Raw genomic sequence first — 22,887 nt, forward strand, 5'->3', positions numbered from 1 at the left:
CTCCCCTATCTCTTCTACCCCTGGTGATGAGGAAAATCAGGAAAGACAGAGCAAGGGTTATAGTCATCGCTCCATTTTGGCCCAGGAGAGCATGGTTCTCATGCCTCAGGACCATGTCGGTGTCCGATCCTTGGGTTCTGCCGGACATCCCGGATCTCCTGTCCCAGGGCCCAGTCTTCCATCCTCGGGTAGCTGGCCTTCATCTGACGGCGTGGAGTTTGAACGGTCATTATTAGAAGAAAAGGGTTTCTCCACAGACCTAGTTAACACCCTACTTAAGAGTAGGAAAATCATTACCACAAAAATTTATGTCAGAATTTGGAAGAAATTCCTTCAAAACTCAGGAGTAGTCGCTGGGGATTCAGCGCCTATAATGCAGATATTAGAGTTCCTACAAAAAGGTCTGGACATGGGGCTCTCTACCAGTACCCTTAAAGTACAAGTGTCAGCCTTGGGGGCTCTGTTTAGCTGTAACATCGCTGGTAATTATTGGGTAAGCAGGTTCATTAAGGCGGCAGGTAGATCCAGGCCAATAATGAAGGATAGGTTTATGCCGTGGGACTTAAACCTAGTCCTCACTGCTATGACAGAGACCCCATTCGAACCTATCTCGTCGGCTTCCCTAAAAAACCTGTCCCTCAAGGTAGCCTTCCTGGTAGCTCTAACATCAGCCCGCAGAATAAGCGATATCCAGGCTTTATCTAGGTGTCCTCCATATTTACAGTTCAAAGAGGATAGGGTAATACTTAGACCTGACCCAGCGTACTTGCCGAAGGTAGTGTCTAGTTTCCATAGGACACAGGAAATAGTTCTTCCATCCTTCCTCCCTAATCCAACTAACGAGAAGGAAAAGAAACTACACACCCTGGATCTCAGGAGAGGCCTCATAGAATATCTGACAGTCACCGATCCCTGGAAGAAAGATAATGCCCTGTTTATCTCTCATCAAGGCCCCAGGAAAGGTTGTAGAGCATCAAAAAATACACTAGCCAGATGGATTAGAGAGGCGATTTCAATAGCATACACCTCAAAGGGCAGGTCGCCCCCCGGGAAGCTGAGGGCGCATTCCACCAGAGCCATGGCAACCTCATGGGCCGAAAGATTAGAAGTCTCCATTGACCAGATTTGTAAGGGGGCTACTTGGTCCTCTCTGAGCACCTTTTATAGTCATTATAGGCTAGACCTGGGTGCTTCCACAGACCTCTCTTTTGGTATAAGGGTGCTGCAGGCTGTAGTCCCTCCCTAAAGCTGATATTACTCTCTGTAATTCTCTCAGGTGGTGCTGTCATGGACGACCGAATAAAGTCTTAGTTACTCACCGGTTAACGGTATTTTTCGGAGTCCATGACAGCACCCGTATATTCCCTCCCTTATAGTTAATTGGGGTGTGCACGTCTATTTCTTGTATATGCTCACTGGTGGTAAAAGTTTATAATTGTAAAGAATACTGTACATAAATCATGCATTAACCTTGGAAGTCCTCTTGTGCTCTGTAATCCAACTGATGCGTGGGAGAGGTGCCACCCTTTTGTATCTGTAGGTTTCCTGTTCCTAAGGGGTGGATCCCCTCTCTCAGGTGGTGCTGTCATGGACTCCGAAAAATACCGTTAACCGGTGAGTAACTAAGACTTTTCTCACTGAGTAGCTTTGTGCCAGTAGATGGATGTTGCTTGCTGGGGGAAAAAGACGACTTCTTTCTTTAAAGAATGTATTCCTTTAGTGTCAGCCTACTCATGGTCTCTGGTGTCCCCTCCCAATGATGGTTACAAGAAAGGGATTGTATGGTAGTACCAAAAATCCTCTCTTCTCCCACTTGTTACATGATCGGAGTTTGCCAGGTGTCTCTGCTACATTGCGACTTAGAGGGTAAAATATTCACCATGTTTGGACTTATTCCGACTTGTGGCGGGCGCAGTACCTCTCATGGGTGCAATGCAACCACGTTCATTTGTATTACATGGCAACACCTAGCAAACTTTGGTTGCCAAAGTCACAGTGTAGTAGTCCCCCAACCTTATATTCTATGCCCCTGTCTGGACAGAAGAGACCTCTACTACATTGCTAGCAGAAATTGAGGTCACGTCTATCTAAATATCACATTTATTTTTTTTTAATAGGCAGGAAGCTAAATGCAATGGTGCCAGCTCCAAAGCAAAATGTTCCATAGTGGTCTGTAGAGTATTCAATGGATCTGGTATTTTTGATCTACAGAACCAAACAGATCTAGCGACTCTACAGAATATTGTACCCCTCCCCCCTCAATCTGATGGTCCAGGAGGCTGATCTCACGCTTACCAAAGAGGACTACGTCAGCGCCTGATTAACAGGAACCATTACTATGGGACTTACCAGCTTACTGCGTACAGCACTGGCCGTAAAGGGAAAGTCCAAACCAAATACTTAACCCGACTTATACATCAGTCAGAAAACCACTGTAAGGAGTTTTATAGAAGATTTTTTTTTAATAAATAAATCACATCAATATTCCACAACCGGCATACCCAGAGCTCCATACCAAACAGTAATGGTGGAAGAATTTACCAAAATCTGCTCGTGATCGGTGCTTTAATGAGGGCAAAGTAAGATGGAAGGATTCCCGCACACTGCCGGCGGTCACTCAGTGAGAGGCGCTGAGCACTACAAGTCTAAGCAAGTTCTGAGAGCAATCTGATAATTCGGGATGGTGAATTTACACTGTCGTCAAAATAAGAAAGACAGTCAACCTTAATGCACTAAAGATGGCACCGGCCATCCACAGCGGCTGCCATATGTTCAGGAATGTATAGATTATATATACAGTCATATATTAACGTCACAACGCAGGTTACAAAAATAACAAATAGTGTTTGTCTCACTGGTTACTAGAGCGAACATACAACGGACTGACATCTCCGGATCTGTTTCGCTCAGCTTTGCTGTACAGACTGGGACAGAATATTCTGATTTTCAATAGCAGGTGGGGAAATTCATTATGGCGGCGCTATATCATAAGGCAGTATAGCACTGGTGTAGGCTCTCAGGGAGAGAGGGATGGACTCCAGCTCTTCCTTTGGGCTATGACCACTTTTCTGTCCATTAACCCCCTCATTGCTGCAGCCATACAGCACACGCCCAGCTTTACTGTATACAGAACAGAAGACAGTATATCCAATGTGCTTGTACAAGAATATTTAAAAAAAAAAAAAAAAGCCACATACAATGGGGAAGACTTATTACAGTGTTAAAGGGAATATGCCATCCAAAAATGAGCTATTGGTTTTAATCAGGGGTTTGTTAAAATCATTGACAATTTTTTCTTGTTAATACTTTTTTTTTCATATCACAACTTAAAAAAAATCTGAACATTGCCCACTGAGGCCCATTTTAGATTCCTGCCATTTCAGGGAGTATTCTTCAGCCTCATCATCATCATCAAAGACATGATTACAATGACCTGTAACAGCTGAAAACACAGGATCTGCAAATCACAATAGGTGATGTCACAGCTCACCTCCTAACTGTACAATGACTGATAACACCTCTATATACAGTAGGTAACACAGGATCCACCATTCACAATAGGTGATGTCACAGCTCACCTCCTAACTGTACAATGACTGATAACACCTCTATATACAGTAGGTAACACAGGATCCACCATTCACAATAGGTGATGTCACAGCTCACCTCCTAACTGTACAATGACTGATAACTAGGGATGAGCGAGTATACTTGTTGCTCGACTCCCCCCCCCCCCCCCCCCCGAGCATACTCCGGTGATTTCTGAGTATTTTGGCGTGCTCGGAGATTTAGTTTGTCGCCTGTGCTGCATGATTTATGGCTGCTGGACGGCAATGAGTATACTCGCTCATCACTACTGATAACACCACTATATACATAACCCAGGATCCCTCATTCACAATAGGTGATGTCACAGCTCACCTCCTCCTCCTGTACAATGACTGATAACACCTCTCTATACCGTAGATAACACAGGATCCACCATTCACAATAGGTGATGTCACAGCTCACCTCCTCCTACTTTCCCAATTACCTCTGCACACGCTCATTAGATGCTTCAGTACATAAAGGCTTTGATTCAGTCTATTACTGCTAATGTACATGGGATTTCCTGAATCAGTAAGTAGCAGTGTAGAATAGCTCCAGTGGCCAAGGTGAAAGTTGCACAATTTATTTTTTGTTTTCCAGTATTACAATCTGATTTAAAGACAAAAAAAATTACAAAAAAAAAATATATACATACGATGCACTTGATGTAAACCATAGCTCATTTTCTGATGACACATTCCCTTTAAGTGCTAAGCTGAACTAGATGAGCACAATATATTACTTAGTGCCGGCTCTTGGTTGTCCAACTTTTGATGTAAAATGGATGGCACATTTAGGCCACACCACTTTTCTGCTCCTCTCTTTTAGCAATCGGCAGGTCTTGCAACCCTTGGACCACAAATGATCGACATTACAGTTACACTTTAGGGTGGAATATATTTGTTCTTTGTCCAGCAGTAAAATGAGCAAATTATCATTAATACAATCCATATTACCCCTCGTGATAACGCACAGCATTAGTCCATGGGGTGAATATTTATTTGGCCCATTTTAAAACCACTACTGGGTTACAAAAAAATAATCTACAAAAATTTAAAATAGGGCAGTAATTTTGTTGTAGTGTCTAATGCTCCACTGTGATTACTAACCATTAGAGATGGGGATTGTACAGCTAGGAGAATGAGTGTGCTTGTAGGCAGCGGCGGTGCTGCTTTTGGAAGAAGGTGGGGATGGTTTTCCCCAATTCTAGATAACCCCTTTAAGGAGGAGTCAATAAGTCAGAATACCCAGTTAGGAAATCCTTCAGTAATATAGGGGCGGTGCACTGCTCAAAGTCTTCATGCTGGAGGACCTGGCCCAGCTCATTGATTTTAATGTGTAATACTTAATTTCACCTGTGGGGGAGCTGTAGGGGAAACAGAACACTCGCTGCTAAATTCTGCTGCTGAATAAAGTGAAGCATGAGGACACCGTGTGATCAGCCGAGGAATGGTTTCAACAAAGAATTGTCTAGTGCCTTAAAAAGAGGTCAGCATGAATTCCACTCATGCCCTGCCGTGTGAGCGAGCAGCACTGGACGAGCCCTTTAAGGTTACTGGCATTTTTAGCTCTCTCAAGTACAGCTGTCAGTAAATCACATGGTCCGAGATGGCATCATGTCAGATATATAAAGAGGTTGCGTTAGGATTAGAAATGCTGTAAATGCTTTCTTTCACAGACAGTGCCACTTCTATTCACAGGCGGCCTCTGGCATTGCAAGACAGCCCTATTTTAATAGTGTAATACCAGGCACAGCCATGAGGGGTGCTGTTTGTGGAAGGTAGACATTTTTTCCCTTTCGGGTGAGGACCCAGTCTACGCCGGACAGGACAGATGAAGCTTTCTCCTGTCGGTCACGTTGCTTTTCTTTTTTGCTGGTGGAACACAAACACAATCGTTTGGACATTACAAAGTGTCCGGTGATACATCGCACCATTCCCTGTGGGAAACGTTTTCTCTCTAAATTGCAAGGACAGACGCTTGTTTCATGGGGATCCAATGTGGAGCGCTCCATGTCAAACCGTCTCCATAAGCCGGGTGTGCAGACGGGAGGAGAACACGAGTGATCCATTGCCTGAGACAAAAAAAAGAGTGCTGTTACATACTTGTTATGGCGCCCCCTGCTGTCAGACCACCAAGGGGCCAGTGTATTTTTGCTCCTTTTCTTGATTGCATTTTTTTTTATTATTCTTTAAATACATGTATTTTGGGATAAAATCATTTTTGCATTTGGATTGTAATAAGTTTTGGGAATGTTAGCTAAGCTAGGGCTCTGTGTGAAAGAAATGGTTAATTTCTATCTCCTAAGCTGAATAAAATACCAAAAAATAGTATTATGGAAGAATGACCCATGTCCTCGGTTATCATCTGTCTACGTGTGGATATTTTTATGGCCTGGTGGTTAGTCCCCTCAATTCCCAAGGACATATTTTGGTTTCCAAATTTTATAATGATATAGTGTAAACACCACAATGCTGTGGATTCAGCCCAAATTCTCCTGAGAACTTCAATTCTTGAACCAGGACACGTTGACATAAGGAACAACCCCCATGTCATTTATCTTATATCCCAGGATGTGTTTGACAACCCATTGTATAACCCATATTTTTGCCAAATTATTGTGTAACGCCTCGTTTCCCTTTGATCTTGTCCTATAAAAGATCACCCTTTCGATTCAATAAACAGAGATTTGTTTGGAAACACAAAGACTCTGTGTCTCTCTGAATTACTTCTCCCATCTCTAGGTACCTGAGCTGTAACCATACCTGAGGAAAAAAAAATCCTGACTCTGATAACTGCTTCCTGCAGAATGAGTTAACTGAGAATCCATCAGTGAGCTTGCTGCGTAGCAAAATTTATAACTCTTATCTATTTTCCAAGCCGATTTGTAACCTCAGCTCATCTTTGATGTGGCCAAAAACCAGCATACAGGATATCAGGAGAAGAGATAAAAGCTATAAACCCTAGAATGAGCTCACTGACAAGATTCTCGGTTAGCTCATTTTACAGCCAGGAAAGTAAACTGAAGCATAATAAAAAAAAAAAAAAAAAAATGTCCAAAAAGTTTTAATGCAATCCAATTGCAAACGATTATTTAACCTTAATCGCATGCATTCAGGAAAAAAATAAAATGGCACCGTAGGCGTCTTTAGCATTTAATTCTACATCTGATGAGAACTTACAACTGGGATTCAACCCCAAAGAAAAGTCTCCAGTTGCTGAAGCGGCCGTAGCTGTACGGATTGTGAAATATCTGCAAAAAAAAAAAAAAAGTAGTAACCAGTGCAGAAAAGTATATATTTTGTTCTTTGAAAACATCCTGTATTACATTGGGAAGGGTGCCCAGATCACAACGACCAGACGCTACAGTTATATGGACCATTAAAATTGATACACTCCCCGGCACCCAGCACCTAGAGTGCTTATTTAATCGTAAGGTCAATGCAGAGGTCACGCACCTTCCCTTTATCCAGCAGCCTCTTTCTCTCCTTCTTGTTAATGTGTCTCTCTATGCTGGTCTCTCCTCGGGTGATGAGCATGGCGTGCCAAAGCGTGAGGGCACCGAGAGCCACAGCGACAGAGCTGCAAAATGCCAATAGCAGAGATTAATCCAATCTCCTAGAGACCGCCTGTTTACCCATTTCTATGAGTTTGTCCAAAGAGACAGTTCTCCTAATTAGCGAACCCTATTAACTATAGTTTATATTTAACTATAATATTAAATATGCATTTCCAGGAGGAATAACAGAGGAACAGAACAAAGTGAACTAGTGTCAGTAAATACATTTACTAGAACATCAGGAGAGTGGATGGATCCACTAACAGTTTAGCTGAACTGAAATCCACCTCCCCTATGATTTACACTGCAGCTCTGCTTGATCAGACTGGCTACTTCCTATAAGCAAAAGCCCAGCAGTACTGCACAAAGAGCTGATATCAGCACAGACAGGGACGGCTCCAGGTTAGTGCAGGACACACGGCTCTTCTTTTGCCTTCAAATTTTCCTCTTCGCCTTCCAAAAGCTGTAACTTTAACATCTTTCAGTCAATCCATTGTGTTTTAGAAAGTTCCTTTATTGCTGTACAAGCTGTTCGTATCATCACCATTCTGAAGTCCACGTGACTTTTTGATCACTTTTTATTCCCCTTTTTTTAGGATAAAGTTACCAAAAAAGAGCAATTCTGCCATTCTTTTTTTTTTTCTTCTCATTTTGGCAGTCAGTGGATGGGATAAACATTACAATACTTATTAGTTTGGACAGGGACATGTGGAGATACTGAATCTGCAAAAGAATTTTTTTTTTGGGGGGGCGCGGGGGGGGTAGAATTTGGTTACATTCTGTCAAAAAATAAAAAAAAAAGGGAGGAAGATTTGAACTTTTTTATATATATTTATATTTAACTTTCTTAGGTCCCCCAGGGTCTAATTGACAGTGACACCTAGGATTGCAACAGTTGAACCCCTAAGTCCATTTAGGCTGTGTGACCACAATGCGATTTTTAAGCGTTTCTGTCGCGATTTTCGGCGCGAAAACGTTTAAAAAAAACTCGTACAGAACGCCCCCCATGCATTCCTATGGCATTCCGCACATGCTGTGCTAATGCTGCGTTTTTCCCTGCGGCGGAATCGCATCGCGGAAAAAAATCGCAGCATGCTCATTCTTTTGTGCGGAATCGCAAGAATTGCCGTGATTCCGCACCCATAGGAATGCATGAGAATCGCTGACTTCCCGCATGTGGCTATGCCCACCATGCGCAAAGTTAAGTGTCTCATGTGCGGATGGTACCCACGGTGTGGAGGAGAGGAGACTGTCCTTCAGGCCCTGGGTATCATACCCCTGTTAAAAAAAATAATAAAAAAAAAAAATCGGGGTATATTTACCTTCTGGCGTCACGCGCAGCCTTCCCGGCCTCAGCGTTCCCAGTAATGCCTTGCGGCAAGGTCCTGTGATGACGTAGTCTCGCGTTACTCTAGCGGTCTCGTGAGATCACTATAGCAACGCGAGACCAACGTCATCACAGGTCTCGCAAGGCATCGCTGGGAACGGGAGCGTCGCTGAGGCTGCGCGGGACGTCGGAAGGTAAATATACCCCGATTTTTTTTATTTTTTTACCATTTTTAACATTCTATCTTTTACTATTGATGCCACATAGGCGGCCTCAATAGTAAAAAGCTGGTCACACTTGTCAAACACTATGTTTGATGAGTGTGACCAACCTGTCAATCACTTTCCAAGCGATGCTTCAAATCTCTTGGAAAGTGCTTGAATATCGCACGTGAAAATCGCGGCAAAATCGAGATCATAATCGCAGGGAAATCGCGCGGAAAAAAACGCGCGTTTTCTTGGAAGGAGTCCGGTTTTGAGTGTCCGGTTTAAAACGCTACTTGGGCACATAGCCTTACAGCAGTTAAGACCTAGGCAGCCCACCCCCAACACATCAAGCGGAACGCCCCCCCTCCCCCCCAACACAGCCGGCAGCCTGTCTCCCCCCCCCCCCCCCCCAACACAGTTGATACCCGCACTTTACATCCAGTGGCAACAGGGCCAAGTACTGAAATCAGGAGGGCGGCTGCGAACATCGTACCTGCAAAGCACCCAGAGGTATATGATGCACTTGTGAAAAACTCTCTCCCGAAAAGAAAAGGTTGGAGGTGGCGTCTGGCTGTACGTCTGAAAGAAAAACATCAAAAAGACACAAAATATACATAGTTTCAGTGCATTTTAGACAGGTTGGAACTCTATGCCTCACATAAACACAAGAATTTAAAGGGGTTCCATCAAAAAGACAGAACCTTTCAAAATCGGTGTTATCCGCTTGGGACATTCTTTTTTTTTTGGCATAAGGGATCATTAACTATAAGCGTAGCACAAGTCCCTCTGCTGCTGATCATCATGAATCTGTGATGACACCTTGCAGTGTTTAATTTTCCTGCAGTGCCTCCACTGGCGAAAAGTAGTATTACACAGCACTAACAAATCAGTCGTCTCTCTGCATAACGCACAGACATCACCAGGACAAGAGATGTTATTTTTGTATCCGTTATAGCATCGGGGAGGGTCCAAAATGAGGAACTGCAGCAAATACTCATTCTGGCAGTTCATCGTAGCTACAGGACCTTCCATGATGTGACCAATAGGACCTGCAGTCATGTGACTCCCAGTGTGCACTGCGAGTCACGTGACCGCTGGTCCTATTGGTCGGAAGGTCCTGTAGCTACAATGAACTGCCTGAATGAGCAGCTGCTGCCGCGCACCCTTGCAGGAGGAGGATGTCAGCACAGGCACAGGAAGAGCCACGGGGGAGCTGGGAGCAGGAGCCATCATCGGAAGGTGAGTTAACTGTTTATTATTTTGTCATGTGCTTGCCAGCGGGGGGGGAATATAGGGATGGGGGGGGAGGGGGGACAATGTGTGCCGGCAGGGGGGAATATAGGGACGCGGGGGTCGTGTGCATACCAGCAGGAGTGCATATAGAGAGGGGGGCCATGTGAGTGCCAGCAGGGGGGCATATAGTGACCGGGGGGGGCCATATCCAGGATCGGATGGGGGGGGGGCTATGTGCCAGCACAAGGTGGCAATGTTCCAGGATGGGGGTTATATACAGTATATGCTTTGAAAGACGGACACTGGCATTATAAGACAGACCTCCATTTAACATAAAGAAAAAATTTTCTCATTTCTTCACCAAATTTGGGGGTGCGTCTTATAAAGCGAAAAATACGGTATATATTTCTCGGGTTTTTTGAGGGGGCATTTTCTGCGTTTAGTGAACTTTTAACTCACACTGGCCTAAAGCCGAGTTCATGGTGCAATTTTTATTTCAAGGTATTTAAAAAAATTTTGTAATTGTTTAATTTTGCAGTAATTTTCCCAGAATTGCAATGTTTATTGCCACAATCTCTTTGAAATCAAGGAAAAAGAAATCTATGCCGCTGTCTAGGGATAATGAATATCGCTGCAAAGACAACGGGCGTGATTCATTAGTGGATTTGCGCCTGTTTTCATCTAGGTTTTGGCGCTTTTCACATATTTCTCAGTTTTCGTCTTATTCTTTTTACCTTCTATTTTTTATGCGTTCACCCGTTAGTTTCTTTTTCTTTTATTTTGAGGATAATCATTGTGGATGGGGTTTTTTGGGGATTTTTCCAGATGTTTTCAGGCCGATTCATCTATTATTGCTAATGTAGGTATACAATTTGTGTGTGCTTCACACCTATGTCGCCCTTCATCTGGGCTGGTGGTATGAGCTGAAAGGCCTCATATAATACCAACAAACCCAACAAAAAGCTTCCTGGACTGGCTAATGTCCGCCCAATCTTTATATAGTGTGGCCACCACAAGCAAAGGAAGAATTATATTTTAAGCATTGGAACAATACTAAAAAAAACAAAAAAAAACAAACATTAATTAGAGGAGGGACCTGTGAATATTACATTATTTAAGCTTGATGGGGCAGGTGGACTTACTGTGAAAATCCATGCAAGTGTGGCTCTATAATTCTTTTTATAAGTTTACACAATCTTTGACCATCTAATCTGACTGACCGCTTCCCTGTGTCACTCTTCTTTGCTCTTTAAGCTCTATCCACCTAGTCTGATTGTCAGCTCCTCAGTGTCCCTCCTCCCTGCTGAGATCTCAGACTGCTCAGTACAACCTGCAGCAGTCAGGCTGGGTGGGTGGAGACCGAGGACTCATGCGTTCGACCACTAACAAAATGCTCATCATATCAGGATTACACAGGCGATCTGACATGGTATTTCAAAGTAAGTACAACTACTTCATCCAGTCTATGCAATACTGTATGCGGCCTGTATTGTTAATCTAGTGACAGATCTACTTTAAGGTTTTCTATCCCGTGTCCTCGTATCGTACGGACTCCAGCAGCTTTAGTCATGACACCGAACACTGGTTAGTCACATTATGGCTTTCTACACCAGAAGAGCAGAGACGGACAATATAGAGACAGGACGTTATAGAGACAGAGAACACTGGAGTCGTGCGTGATCAGCAGGGCGTGAGGCCGCGTTAGTCACACACATAGGTAGCCACTTAGCCCACCTCATTGCCTGCATGCTGGAGCCTCTCCGCCTCCTGGTGCTTCATTTTCTAATAAGAGGGAAACAGGACCACAATTAACGTCTAGTGGAACTGAGCAACGTTCTGCAGAACTCCGGAACAATGGAAATACGAGGAAGGACAGAGAGAGAAAGAGGAGGGCATATTGGGTACCACTAGGACACAAGCGGCTATTGGTTAAATAGAAACTCTTGAAAGCTTATGAGACCTTAATCCTGCCCAGAGTGACCGTCCACTCTTTATGCACACAGAAATGGTGCAAAGAACAGGACTCACAGGCTCTCCGAGTGGGCACAAGGGTGGAGGAGGACTCACAGGCTCTCTTAGTGGATGGGGGTAGAGGACTCACAGGCTCTGCAAGTGGGCATGAGGATGGAAGAGAACTCACAGGCTCTCTGATTCTGAATGGGTGGGGGTAGAGGACTTACAGCCTTCTCTTACTGGGCGTGGGGGTTGGGGTGGATGGAGGAGTGCTCACACACACACAGTCTCTCTTAGTGGGAGGAGTGGGACGGAGGTGGGTATGAAGGGGGAGGTGGGGCTCAAAAACTGGGCAGGGGCGTAGAGGCTGACCCGCATGCGCTCAAAAACTGGGCAGGAGCGTGGAAGATGACCTGCGGATGCCCAAAACTGGACAGGGGTGTAGCGAGCAACCCATGGGAGCTTAAAACTGGGCATAAGGGAAGACAACAACCCGTGGGCGCTTAAAAAACTGGTGAGGGGCATGAAGGACGAGCTGTGAGCGCTCAAAGCTGGGAGGGGGATAATCGCCCAGAAAACTGGGTAGGGGAGTGGAGAACATGCAGGCTCTCAAAATTGGGTAAAGACATGGAGGACTACCCACAAGGTCTCAACACAGGGTGAGGGTATGGAGGACGACCATAGGCTCTTAAAACTCGGCATGGGCGGGATGACTTGCAGGCTCTCAAAACTGGGCGTGGGTGTGGAGGACGACGACTCACTCCTTATATGTGTAGTTTTTCCTAACATTAGTTAAGCAGATTCTTACACGAAAATATTGCAGGAGATCATTGCCACAACCTCAGTATCTTTTTTTCCCCCCATTATCTTTTTGCAATTATGAGTTCGGGGACTGTGTGCAGCCACTTTATGAAGCATCTACAAAATGTTCTTCTAGAGCTATGGCAACAACACGCACCGAATCACCTCCAAACTACTTGGGGGAGGTGACAAGTAACTACCTGAAACCGATCTCCAGAATACAGCCCACTCTCATCGAGATCTGCATTATTAATCACACTGGCTTTTCAGCCCAAATCACCCAGCAGTCCCTGCTTTTTCAGTGTCTGTACACATGCTGCTTTAGTTTAGCCTTGACAACAAACACTATATCATAGACCAGAATATTTATTATCTGCACAGAGACCTTCACATTTAAGTCAATTATGGGAAAACGAGCCGCTCTCACCTCGATGGCTGCGTAGGCTTCCCGGAACATGACGCGGCTGCTGATACTACAGTAGATACAACCCAAGGTCATAAAGAGGCAGAAGGAGAAGAAGTAGCGATGGTTATGGTGCCCCACACAGTTATTAAGCCAGGCTACAATGGGAACACGTTAAAGAATAACACATCCAACGTGTAAGGAAACACAGCTTTGTTATTTTTTTTTTTTTTTTAAAGGTTTGAAGAGTAACTTGACTTTCACAAAACTTTGACATGTTATGGTGAAAAGTTAGATATTTGCTCGGAGGGGGTCCTGGTGCAGAGACCTCCACCGCTCGGAGGGGGTCCTGGTGCAGAGACCTCCACCCAAAAGACAGACGTGCTCAGTCTAGCGCTGCTCCCCTCCAAAACTGGAGATTTTCATGTACGGAGGAGAGACAGACCTGGGCAGGGCCGCCTAATGATCCACGGGGGTCTTTATACCACATTGTGATTCACCTCTCACAAATAATAATCAACACAAATCTATTCACAAAGGATACGGCAATGGTGATCCATCTTCAAAATGCACCTGTGAAGAGAAGGTGATTAATAATGATTCACCATCACGGACAACCTGTTTCAAGATCACATTTACCGACCAAACATAAAAATTAGGTTTTTCTAGTTCACGGTTAGGTAAAAGGAGTTTTTAGTGAATGATCCCATTGTGTGTTATTACTAAGGCGCCATAATAACTATTTATAAAGACGAAACTCCCCGCAGATCTGTAAAATGTTTATAGCGTAGGAATGTCTAGAACGAGACTGAAGAGGACGGACTGCGTAATTATATAGAGGAGAGACCGCTTACGTGTCACATATGGGGAATTCACAGTCAAAGAATTATTCCCATTATTCCATAGGATAGGGGATAACTTATCGATTGATAGCTCCTGAGACAAGAGCTCTGCATCCCCATACTGAATGCTGGAGGCGTGCGCATGCTCAACCTCCACTCCACTCATTGTCTATGCGGGATGGAACTGCTGAGGTAAGACAAATACAACGATTCTCGAGATTGGTGAGGATCCAGACTGTCGGATGCCCCCTCCCCCCCAATGATACCAACTGTCGGATGCGTCCCCCCCTCAAGGATCCCAACTGTTGAATGCTACCTCCACTCCCAAGGATCCCAGCTATCAGATGCCCCCTCCACTCCCAAGGATCCCAGCTATCAGATGCCCCCCTCCACTCCCAAGGATCCCAGCTATCAGATGCCCCCCTCCACTCCCAAGGATCCCAGCCATCAGATGCCCCCCTCCACTCCCAAGGATCCCAGCTATCATATGCCCCCTTCACTCCCAAGGATCCCAGCTATCATATGCCCCTTCCACTCCCAAGGATCCCAGCTATCAGAAGTCCCCTCCACTCCCAAGGATCCCAGCTATCAGAAGTCCCCTCCACTCCCAAGGATCCCAGCTATCAGAAGTCCCCTCCACTCCCAAGGATCCCAGCTTATCAGAAGTCCCCTCCACTCCCAAGGATCCCAGCTATCAGAAGTCCCCTTCCACTCCCAAGGATCCCAGCTATCAGAAGTCCCCTTCCACTCCCAAGGATCCCAGCTATCAGAAGTCCCCTCCACTCCCAAGGATCCCAGCTATCAGATGCCCCCTCCACTCCCAAGAATCCCAGCTATCAGATGCCCCCTCCACTCCCAAGAATCCCAGCTATCAGTAGTCCCCTCCACTCCCAAGGATCCCAGCTATCATATGCCCCTTCCACTCCCAAGGATCCCAGCTATCATATGCCCCTTCCACTCCCAAGGATCCCAGCTATCAGAAGTCCCCTCCACTCCCAAGGATCCCAGCTATCAGAAGTCTCCTCCACTCCCAAGGATCCCAGCTATCAGAAGTCTCCTCCACTCCCAAGGATCCCAGCTATCAGAAGTCCCCTCCACTCCCAAGGATCCCAGCTATCATATGCCCCTTCCACTCCCAAGGATCCCAGCTATCATATGCCCCTTCCACTCCCAAGGATCCCAGCTATCAGAAGTCCCCTCCACTCCCAAGGATCCCAGCTATCATATGCCCCCTCCACTCCCAAGGATCCCAGCTATCATATGCCCCCTCCACTCCCAAGGATCCCAGCTATCATATGCCCCTTCCACTCCCAAGGATCCCAGCTATCAGAAGTCCCCTCCACTCCCAAGGATCCCAGCTATCAGAAGTCCCCTCCACTCCCAAGGATCCCAGCTATCAGAAGTCCCCTCCACTCCCAAGAATCCCAGCTATCAGATGTCCCCTCCACTCCCAAGGATCCCAGCTATCAGATGTCCCCTCCACTCCCAAGGATCCCAGCTATCAGATGTCCCCTCCACTCCCAAGGATCCCAGCTATCATATGCCCCCTCCACTCCCAAGGATCCCAGCTATCATATGCCCCCTCCACTCCCAAGGATCCCAGCTATCATATGCCCCCTCCACTCCCAAGGATCCCAGCTATCAGATGTCCCCTCCACTCCCAAGGATCCCAGCTATTACCCCCCTGCCAAGCTGCTAGTTATCCCCTGTCCTATACGTAGGACATAACTTTCTATATTTGAAGTAACTCCATTGTGCAAAGTAAAATGAATACAGATGTGTGCAGCTGTAAACCTATTGTAGGGGAATCATATGGGAACCTCAATAGTGATATAAAGGTAGGACAGAATTAGCTTCTGTTGCAACAAGATTGCACAAAGGGAAACTACAACCATAGACACTTATGGAGTAACTTTCCAGAAGGTTCTTGGATCCTATAAGGACCAAAAAAAAGAACCACTCCCAACAAACATGTATCAAGCAGCCTACATAGTGTGTATGCCATAAAAGCCTATGGTTGGAATAGCCTTGTATAACGGACCCGTCACGGTTATCCTAATCAATACACAAGCAGGCGAGTGCCTGGGATCAGTGTATTCAATACTAAGAACCACCCGACCATCTCTCAGTGCAAACTACTCTCAGCCAAGTCTGAGCACTGCGACTCGAAGTGCAGATTTAAAAAAGAAAAATGGCCACCCATATAATTAAAGAAATGATGACCATGAAATGCACGTCCCAGTCGATTCCACTCAGACTTAGTTGTTATAGTTGGTGGCCAATAGGAGGGGGTTCCTATTTTATGACATTGGAGGACTCCTTTATCTTTGAAAAGAGTTGTTGCACCCAAAAAAAGTCAATGATTAAAAAAAAAAAACAAAAAAAAAAAAAAAAAACCTTATCACATACTTATTACAAATGCTACAGTGATGAGTCCGGGCAGGTTTTGGAGCGATGCATTTCCGGCAAACTGACACCGATGGGATATTCTTCTGAGCCTGATGAACACAAACAGCAGGAATTTTAAAGCCCTCAAAATGAAGGAAACACATTGATTCTATGAAAATGAAACGGAGGTACAGGATACAATATATTATTCTGCTATTGTTTCATACATTACTTATGGCAAGAAGAGGTTGCATAAAATAAACACAAAAAAAGATGGCAAACCTGTAATTTACAACAGTTAAAGGGAGTTGTACCCTGTGTGTCTAAGTCATTCCCTATTGATAAGAGAACGGAAAACCTATTGATCCCTATTAGACAATCATGTCATGTTAGTAGTCCGTGGTCACCGGATGGGATCTGGAGAACCACCTCCTACTGCTGGAATCCTCGATGCCTCCTCTAACATGTAAGCCCGATGTGATGTGATGCAGCCTATTGGAGCCGGGGAAACCAGCAGCTAGGAAAAAGGTTCCAATGGCTCACAGGGTCCTGTAATTTTATATACTCGTCTAATTCCTGAGGTCCCACCTCTGGGCCCCCCACCGATCCTCAGAGACTTGTCTGAATGGAGCAGAGATTGAGCATGTGCACCTCTGCTCCATGAGCTTCTGATAGTTCTGGCGGAAATAGCAGAATGCAGTATTAGGCTGGGTTCACATTGTGTTAGGGGAGGGGGGGGGGGGTGTCGCTTAACACATCCGTTACATAGCGCTATGTAACGGATGCGTTAACGCACCCATAGACTGCTATAGACGAGCGCATAGCCAACGCATATCATAATCGGCATGCATTAACGATGTGCCGTCATTCTGTGACGGACCCTCGGACGCGGTCTTCAGTGTCCAAGGGTCCGTCGCTGCTAGCACAGATGAAGCATATGCGCTAGCGGGATCGCGTAACGCAATCCAAAAAAGGCAGTTGCGCTAGCGCAGTCCGTTTAACGCATACGTTGAACGGACTGCACTAACACAATCTGAACCTGGCCTTATCTGGCAGAGATTGAAAGGAGTAGAGGTGAACATGCTTGCCCTCTGACAATCCACGGAGGTCGCAATGGTCAGACCCCTAGGGATCAACAACTTAACCCCTACTAGCTAAAGAACCCGGCGTTGCCCAGGCATGTGGATAGTTATAACAAATTATAATGATTATCTGACATCCCATAGTCCTGTGCCCATGTACCCATTATATATACAGTTGTGGCCAAAAGTATTGACACCCCTGCAATTCTGTCAGATAATACTCAGTTTCTTCCTGAAAATGATTGCAAACACAAATTCTTTGGTATTATCTTCATTTAATTTGTCTTAAATGAAAAAACACAAAAAGAATTGTCCTAAAGCCAAATTGGATATAATTCCAAACCAAACATAAAAAAGAGGGTGGACAAAAGTATTGGCACTGTTCGAAAAATCATGTGATGCTTCTCTAATTTGTGTAATTAACAGCACCTGTAACTTACCTGTGGCACCTAACAACAGGTGTTGGCAATAACTAAATCACACTTGCAGCCAGTTGACATGGATTAAAGTTGACTCAACCTCTGTCCTGTGTCCTTGTGTGTACAATGAGCATGGAGAAAAGAAAGAAGACCAAAGAACTGTCTGAGCACTTGAGAAACCAAATTGTGAGGAAGCATGAGCAATCTCAAGGCTACAAGTCCATCTCCAAAGACCTGAATGTTCCTGTGTCTACCGTGCACCGTGTCATCAAGAAGTTTAAAGCCCATGGCACTGTGGCTAACCTCCCTAGATGTGGACGGAAAAGAAAAATTGACAAGAGATTTCAACGCAAGATTGGGCGGATGTTGGATAAAGAACCTCGACTAACATCCAAACAAGTTCAAGCTGCCCTGCAGTCCGAGGGTACAACAGTGTCAACCCGTACTATCCGTCGGCGTCTGAATGAAAAGGGACTGTATGGTAGGAGACCCAGGAAGACCCCACTTCTTACCCTGAGACATAAAAAAGCCAGGCTGGAGTTTGCCAAAACTTACCTGAAAAAGCCTAAAACGTTTTGGAAGAATGTTCTCTGGTCAGATGAGACAAAAGTAGAGCTTTTTGTGCAAAGGCATCAACACAAAGTTTACAGGAGAAAAAAAGAGGCAAAGAAAAGAACACGGTCCCTACAGTCAAACATGGCGGAGGTTCCCTGATGTTTTGGGGTTGCTTTGCTGCCTCTGGCTCTGGACTGCTTGACCATGTGCATGGCATTATGAAGTCAAAAGACTACCAACAAATTTTGCAGCATAATGTAGGGCCCAGTGTGAGAAAGCTGGGTCTCCCTCAGAGGTCATGGGTCTTCCAGCAGGACAATGACCCAAAACACACTTCAAAAAGCACTAGAAAATGGTTTGAGAGAAAGCACTAGAGACTTCTAAGGTGGCCAGCAATGAGTCCAGACCTGAATCCCATAGAACACCTGTGGAGAGATCTAAAAATGGCAGTTTGGAGAAGGCACCCTTCTAATATCAGGGACCTGGAGCAGTTTGCCAAAGAAGAATGGTCTAAAATTCCAGCAGAGCATTGTAAGAAACTCTGATGGTTACCAGAAGCGGTTGGTCGCAGTTATTTTGGCTAAAGGTTGTGCAACCAAGTATTAGGCTGAGGGTGCCAATACTTTTGTCTGGCCCATTTTTGGAGTTGTGTGTGAAATGATCAATGTTTTGCTTTTTGCTTCATTCTCTTTTGTGTTTTTTAATTTAAGACAAATTAAATGAAGATAATAATACCAAAGAATTTGTGTTTGCAATCATTTTCAGGAAGAAACTGAGTATTATCTGACAGAATTGCAGGGGTGTCAATACCTTTGGCCACAAGTGTAGTGCCTCGCGAAAGTATTCGGCCCCCATTAAACTTTTCAACCTTTTCCCACATATCATGCTTCAAACAAAGATACCAAATGTAAATTTTTGGTGAAGAATCAACAACAAGTGGGACACAATTGTGAAGTTGAACGAAATTTATTGGTTATTTTAAATTTTTGTGGAAATTCAAAAACTGTAAAGTGGGGCGTGCAATATTATTCAGCCCCTTTACCTTAATACTTTGTTGCGCTGCGATTACAGCGGCAAGTCACTTGGGGTATGTCTCTATCAGTTTTGTACATCGAAAGACTGAAATTCTTGCCCATTCTTCCTTGGCAAACAGCTCGAGCTCAGTGAGGTTTGATGGAGATCATTTGTGAACAGCAGTTTTCAGCTCTTTCCACAGATTCTCGATTGGATTCAGGTCTGGACTTTGACTTGGCCTCTAACACCTGGATACGTTTATTTGTGAACCATTCCATTGTAGATTTTGCTTTATGTTTGGGTTAATTGTCTTGTTGGAAGACAAATCTCCGTCCCAGTCTCAGGTCTTTTGCAGACTCCAACAGGTTTTCTTCAAGAATGGTCCTGTATTTGGCTCCATCCAACTTCCCATCAATTTTAACCATCTTCCCTGTCTCTGCTTAAGAAAAGCAGGCCCAAAACTTGATGCCGCCACCACCATGTTTTACAGTGGGGATGGTGTGTTCAGGTTGATGAGCTGTGTTGCCATTACGCCAAACATATTGTTTGGCATTGTTGCCAAAAAGTTCGATTTTGGTTTCATCTGACCAGAGCACCTTCTTCCACATGTTTGGTGTGTCTCCCAGGTGGCTTGTTGCAAACTTTAAACAACACTTTTTATGGATATCTTTGAGAAATGGCTTTCTTCTTGCCACTCTGCCATAAAGGCCAGATTTGCGCAGTGTACGACTGATTGTTGTCCTATGGACAGACTGTCCACCTCAGCTGTAGATCTCTGCAGTTCATCCAGAGAAATCATGGGCCTCTTGGCTGCATCTGTGATCAGTCTTCTCCTTGCTTGAGATGAAAGTTTAGAGGGACGGCCGGGTCTTGGTAGATTTGAAGTGGTATGATACTCCTCCATTTCAATACGATCGCTTGCACAGTGCTCCTTGGGATGTCTAAAGTTTTGGAAATCATTTTGTATCCAAATCTGGCTTTAAACTTCTCCACAACAGTATCACAGACCTGCCTGTTGTCTTCATGATGTTCTCTGTGCTTCAAACAGAACCCTGAGACTATCACAGAGCAGGTGCATTTATACGGAGACTTGATTACACACAGGTGGATTATATTTATCATCATTAGTCATTTAGGACAACACTGGATCATTCAGAGATCCGCAATGAACTTCTGGAATGAGTTTGCTGCACTGAAAGTAAAGGGGCCGAATAATATTGCACGCCCCACTTTTCATTTTTTAAAATCTCCACAAAACTTTAAAATAACCAATAAATTTCGTTCAACTACACAATTGTGTCCCACTTGTTGTTGATTCTTCACCAAAAATTTACATTTGGTATCTTTATGTTCTGAAGTATGTGGGAAAAGGTTGAAAAGTTCCAGGGGGCCGAATACTTTCGCAAGGCACTGTATATCCTCCATCCTATAGTCCCGTGCCCATACTCCCATCATACATAACCTTCATCCCATAGTTCAACAAATTATAATTATCCTCCATCCCATAGTCCAGTGGCCATATACCCATCATACATGGCAACCTTTAAGACATCGTCACTACGGCAACCTATTATGACATTATAGTCACCATGGCAATTATTATGACATCAACATGGCAACCCATTATGACATCATTTTCACCATGGTAACCATTCTGACATCGTCGCCATGGCAACCATTAGGACATCATAATGCAGGGCGGGACTTGATACACACACGGAAATTTATTATGACATCATCGTCGCCATGGTAACCAATATGACATCATTGTCGATACACACACACTCGTTTTTATATATCCCCTATTCTATTGATATAAACCCTTGACTATAGTAGTAGTCCGATGAGAACAAGCGATAAGTACTAGATCATTAGGGTCCCACCACTAAGATATCAATCGATTGCCAGTACAGGGAACTGGTGACCAGTATGAATGAAGCATCAGTGGCGCATGTGTATCTTGTAAAAGGAATGCTACCTGCGGAGGATATCCAGGGGGGGTGGTGATCGCCTTGTAATAGTGAAACACTATCAGGATGAGATTCCAGTGGCCGTAGGCGACGTGCCAGCAGATCCAGGCGATGGAGTACGTTTGGAGTATAAGAGGAAGGAGGCAGATGTACACGATCAGCACAATTGAGCTGGTTAGTAAAATCACCAGAGCCACAAACACCTAAAAAAAAAATATATATATAAATAAATAATAATAATAATGACAAAATATAAAGAAAAATAAATAAATACAACAAAATGGTGTTTGGAGGCATATGGGAAGGAATCACTTACGATGCCAAACCATCTTGTTACATGATCCACCAACCAATAAATTGGCTCAAAGAGAGACTCTATGACGACATCGCTGTTCGTGAAGGAGTTATAGGCTAAGGACACGATGCAAAGGCGGCTGTAACGCAGAGAGTCCGCGAGGAGGTTCACATACGGGAGTTTCCTTCTGTGTCCCAGGCGAAGGCACCGCAAGAAAAGGCGCCGGATGTTTCTCATTCCCACTGTTCATTACCTGGGGACATCAAATAAACATCAAACAATAATTTAATAAAAAGAAAAAAAAATTAAATATATATTTTTGGGGAATGTAGGGGGGGGGGATTTACATATCCTTCACCCCCCCTCCCCCACCTACAAAAATGCTGCAAAAAGCAATCAAAACCTAGAAAAATATTTAAATATATATATATATATATATATATATATATATATATATACACACACAGCTCATCACACACCTCTATCGATCAGAAAATTAAAAAAAAACAAAAAAAAAAACACTTTTAGTCTTAAACTTTTTTTTTTTAACAGCTAAAATAATAATATATACAAACTTTGGCATCAACTTGGAGAATTGTATCACGGGATCATCTTTACCTGCAAAATGAGAGGCTTTAAAACAAAAAGCAAAAGCAAACAATGGTGGAAACTTTTTTTTTTTTTTTTTTAGATATTTTTCCCCATTTTTTAGCACCTTATATAGTGAGAGATAAAACAAATATATAAATGGTCTTCTTAAATAAAAAAAAAAAGCCCCCAAAGTGGAAAAAATATAGAAAAAAAATTGTTGTGGCTGTCAGAAGAAGGAAAAAAAAGAAAAAAAAAGAAAGAGGAAACAAACAGAAATCACGCCGGGAGTGCAGGAGTTAACAGGAGAGCGCCTCTGGTGTGACACACTGTCTGGGGGAATGTTACAGGGGACGCACAGCCGCCTCCTCCATGTTTCTCCCCGGTGCCCGCTCCTCACCTGCCCGGCCGCTCATAGTGTCCTCTTTCCGCAGCGCCTCCACCGCTCTCCCGTCATTCTGACTCCCCGAGTACCTGGCCTGCAAGAACCGGATGTCACTGGGCTCACCTCACATCGGCCGGAGCCATGCCTACAGAGCATGCGCACAACACCCGGCAGCTGGGTAACATTACTACGCATGCTCAGTGAAAGCCGGTATTCCGTCACCATAAACAACGCATGCGCTTCACGATCGCTAGTGCTCTAAACTGCGCATGGGCAGAA

At 44.4% G+C, this 22,887-nt stretch overlaps 1 protein-coding gene across 3 annotated transcripts; it reads right to left on the reverse strand.

Annotated features, from left to right (window-relative positions):
- Positions 1 to 2,481: 2,481 nt before the first annotated feature.
- ZDHHC16 (zDHHC palmitoyltransferase 16) lies at positions 2,482 to 22,837 on the reverse strand. Of its 3 annotated transcripts, XM_073552862.1 has the most exons (12): positions 22,624 to 22,837; positions 22,211 to 22,253; positions 21,657 to 21,888; positions 21,349 to 21,543; positions 16,322 to 16,410; positions 13,615 to 13,643; positions 13,095 to 13,228; positions 11,648 to 11,695; positions 9,174 to 9,259; positions 7,047 to 7,170; positions 6,771 to 6,841; positions 2,482 to 5,662 (listed from the first exon to the last, which is right to left on the reverse strand). In XM_073552862.1, exons 3-12 carry the CDS (start codon positions 21,870 to 21,872, stop codon positions 5,548 to 5,550), a joined length of 1,107 nt encoding a protein of 368 aa, XP_073408963.1. In that variant the 5' UTR covers positions 21,873 to 21,888; positions 22,211 to 22,253; positions 22,624 to 22,837; the 3' UTR covers positions 2,482 to 5,547. The 3 variants fall into 3 exon arrangements, with proteins under 3 accessions (XP_073408963.1, XP_073408962.1, XP_073408964.1); XM_073552861.1 differs by lacking the exon at positions 22,211 to 22,253 and having other exon boundaries at positions 22,624 to 22,833; XM_073552863.1 differs by lacking the exons at positions 11,648 to 11,695; positions 22,211 to 22,253 and having other exon boundaries at positions 22,624 to 22,832.
- Between the last annotated feature and the right edge of the window lie 50 nt (positions 22,838 to 22,887).

The sequence above is a fragment of the Dendrobates tinctorius genome, unplaced genomic scaffold (genome assembly GCF_039654945.1).
Source record: "Dendrobates tinctorius isolate UK_male_01 unplaced genomic scaffold, ASM3965494v1 ptg000196l, whole genome shotgun sequence".
Classification (NCBI taxonomy): domain Eukaryota; kingdom Metazoa; phylum Chordata; class Amphibia; order Anura; family Dendrobatidae; genus Dendrobates; species Dendrobates tinctorius.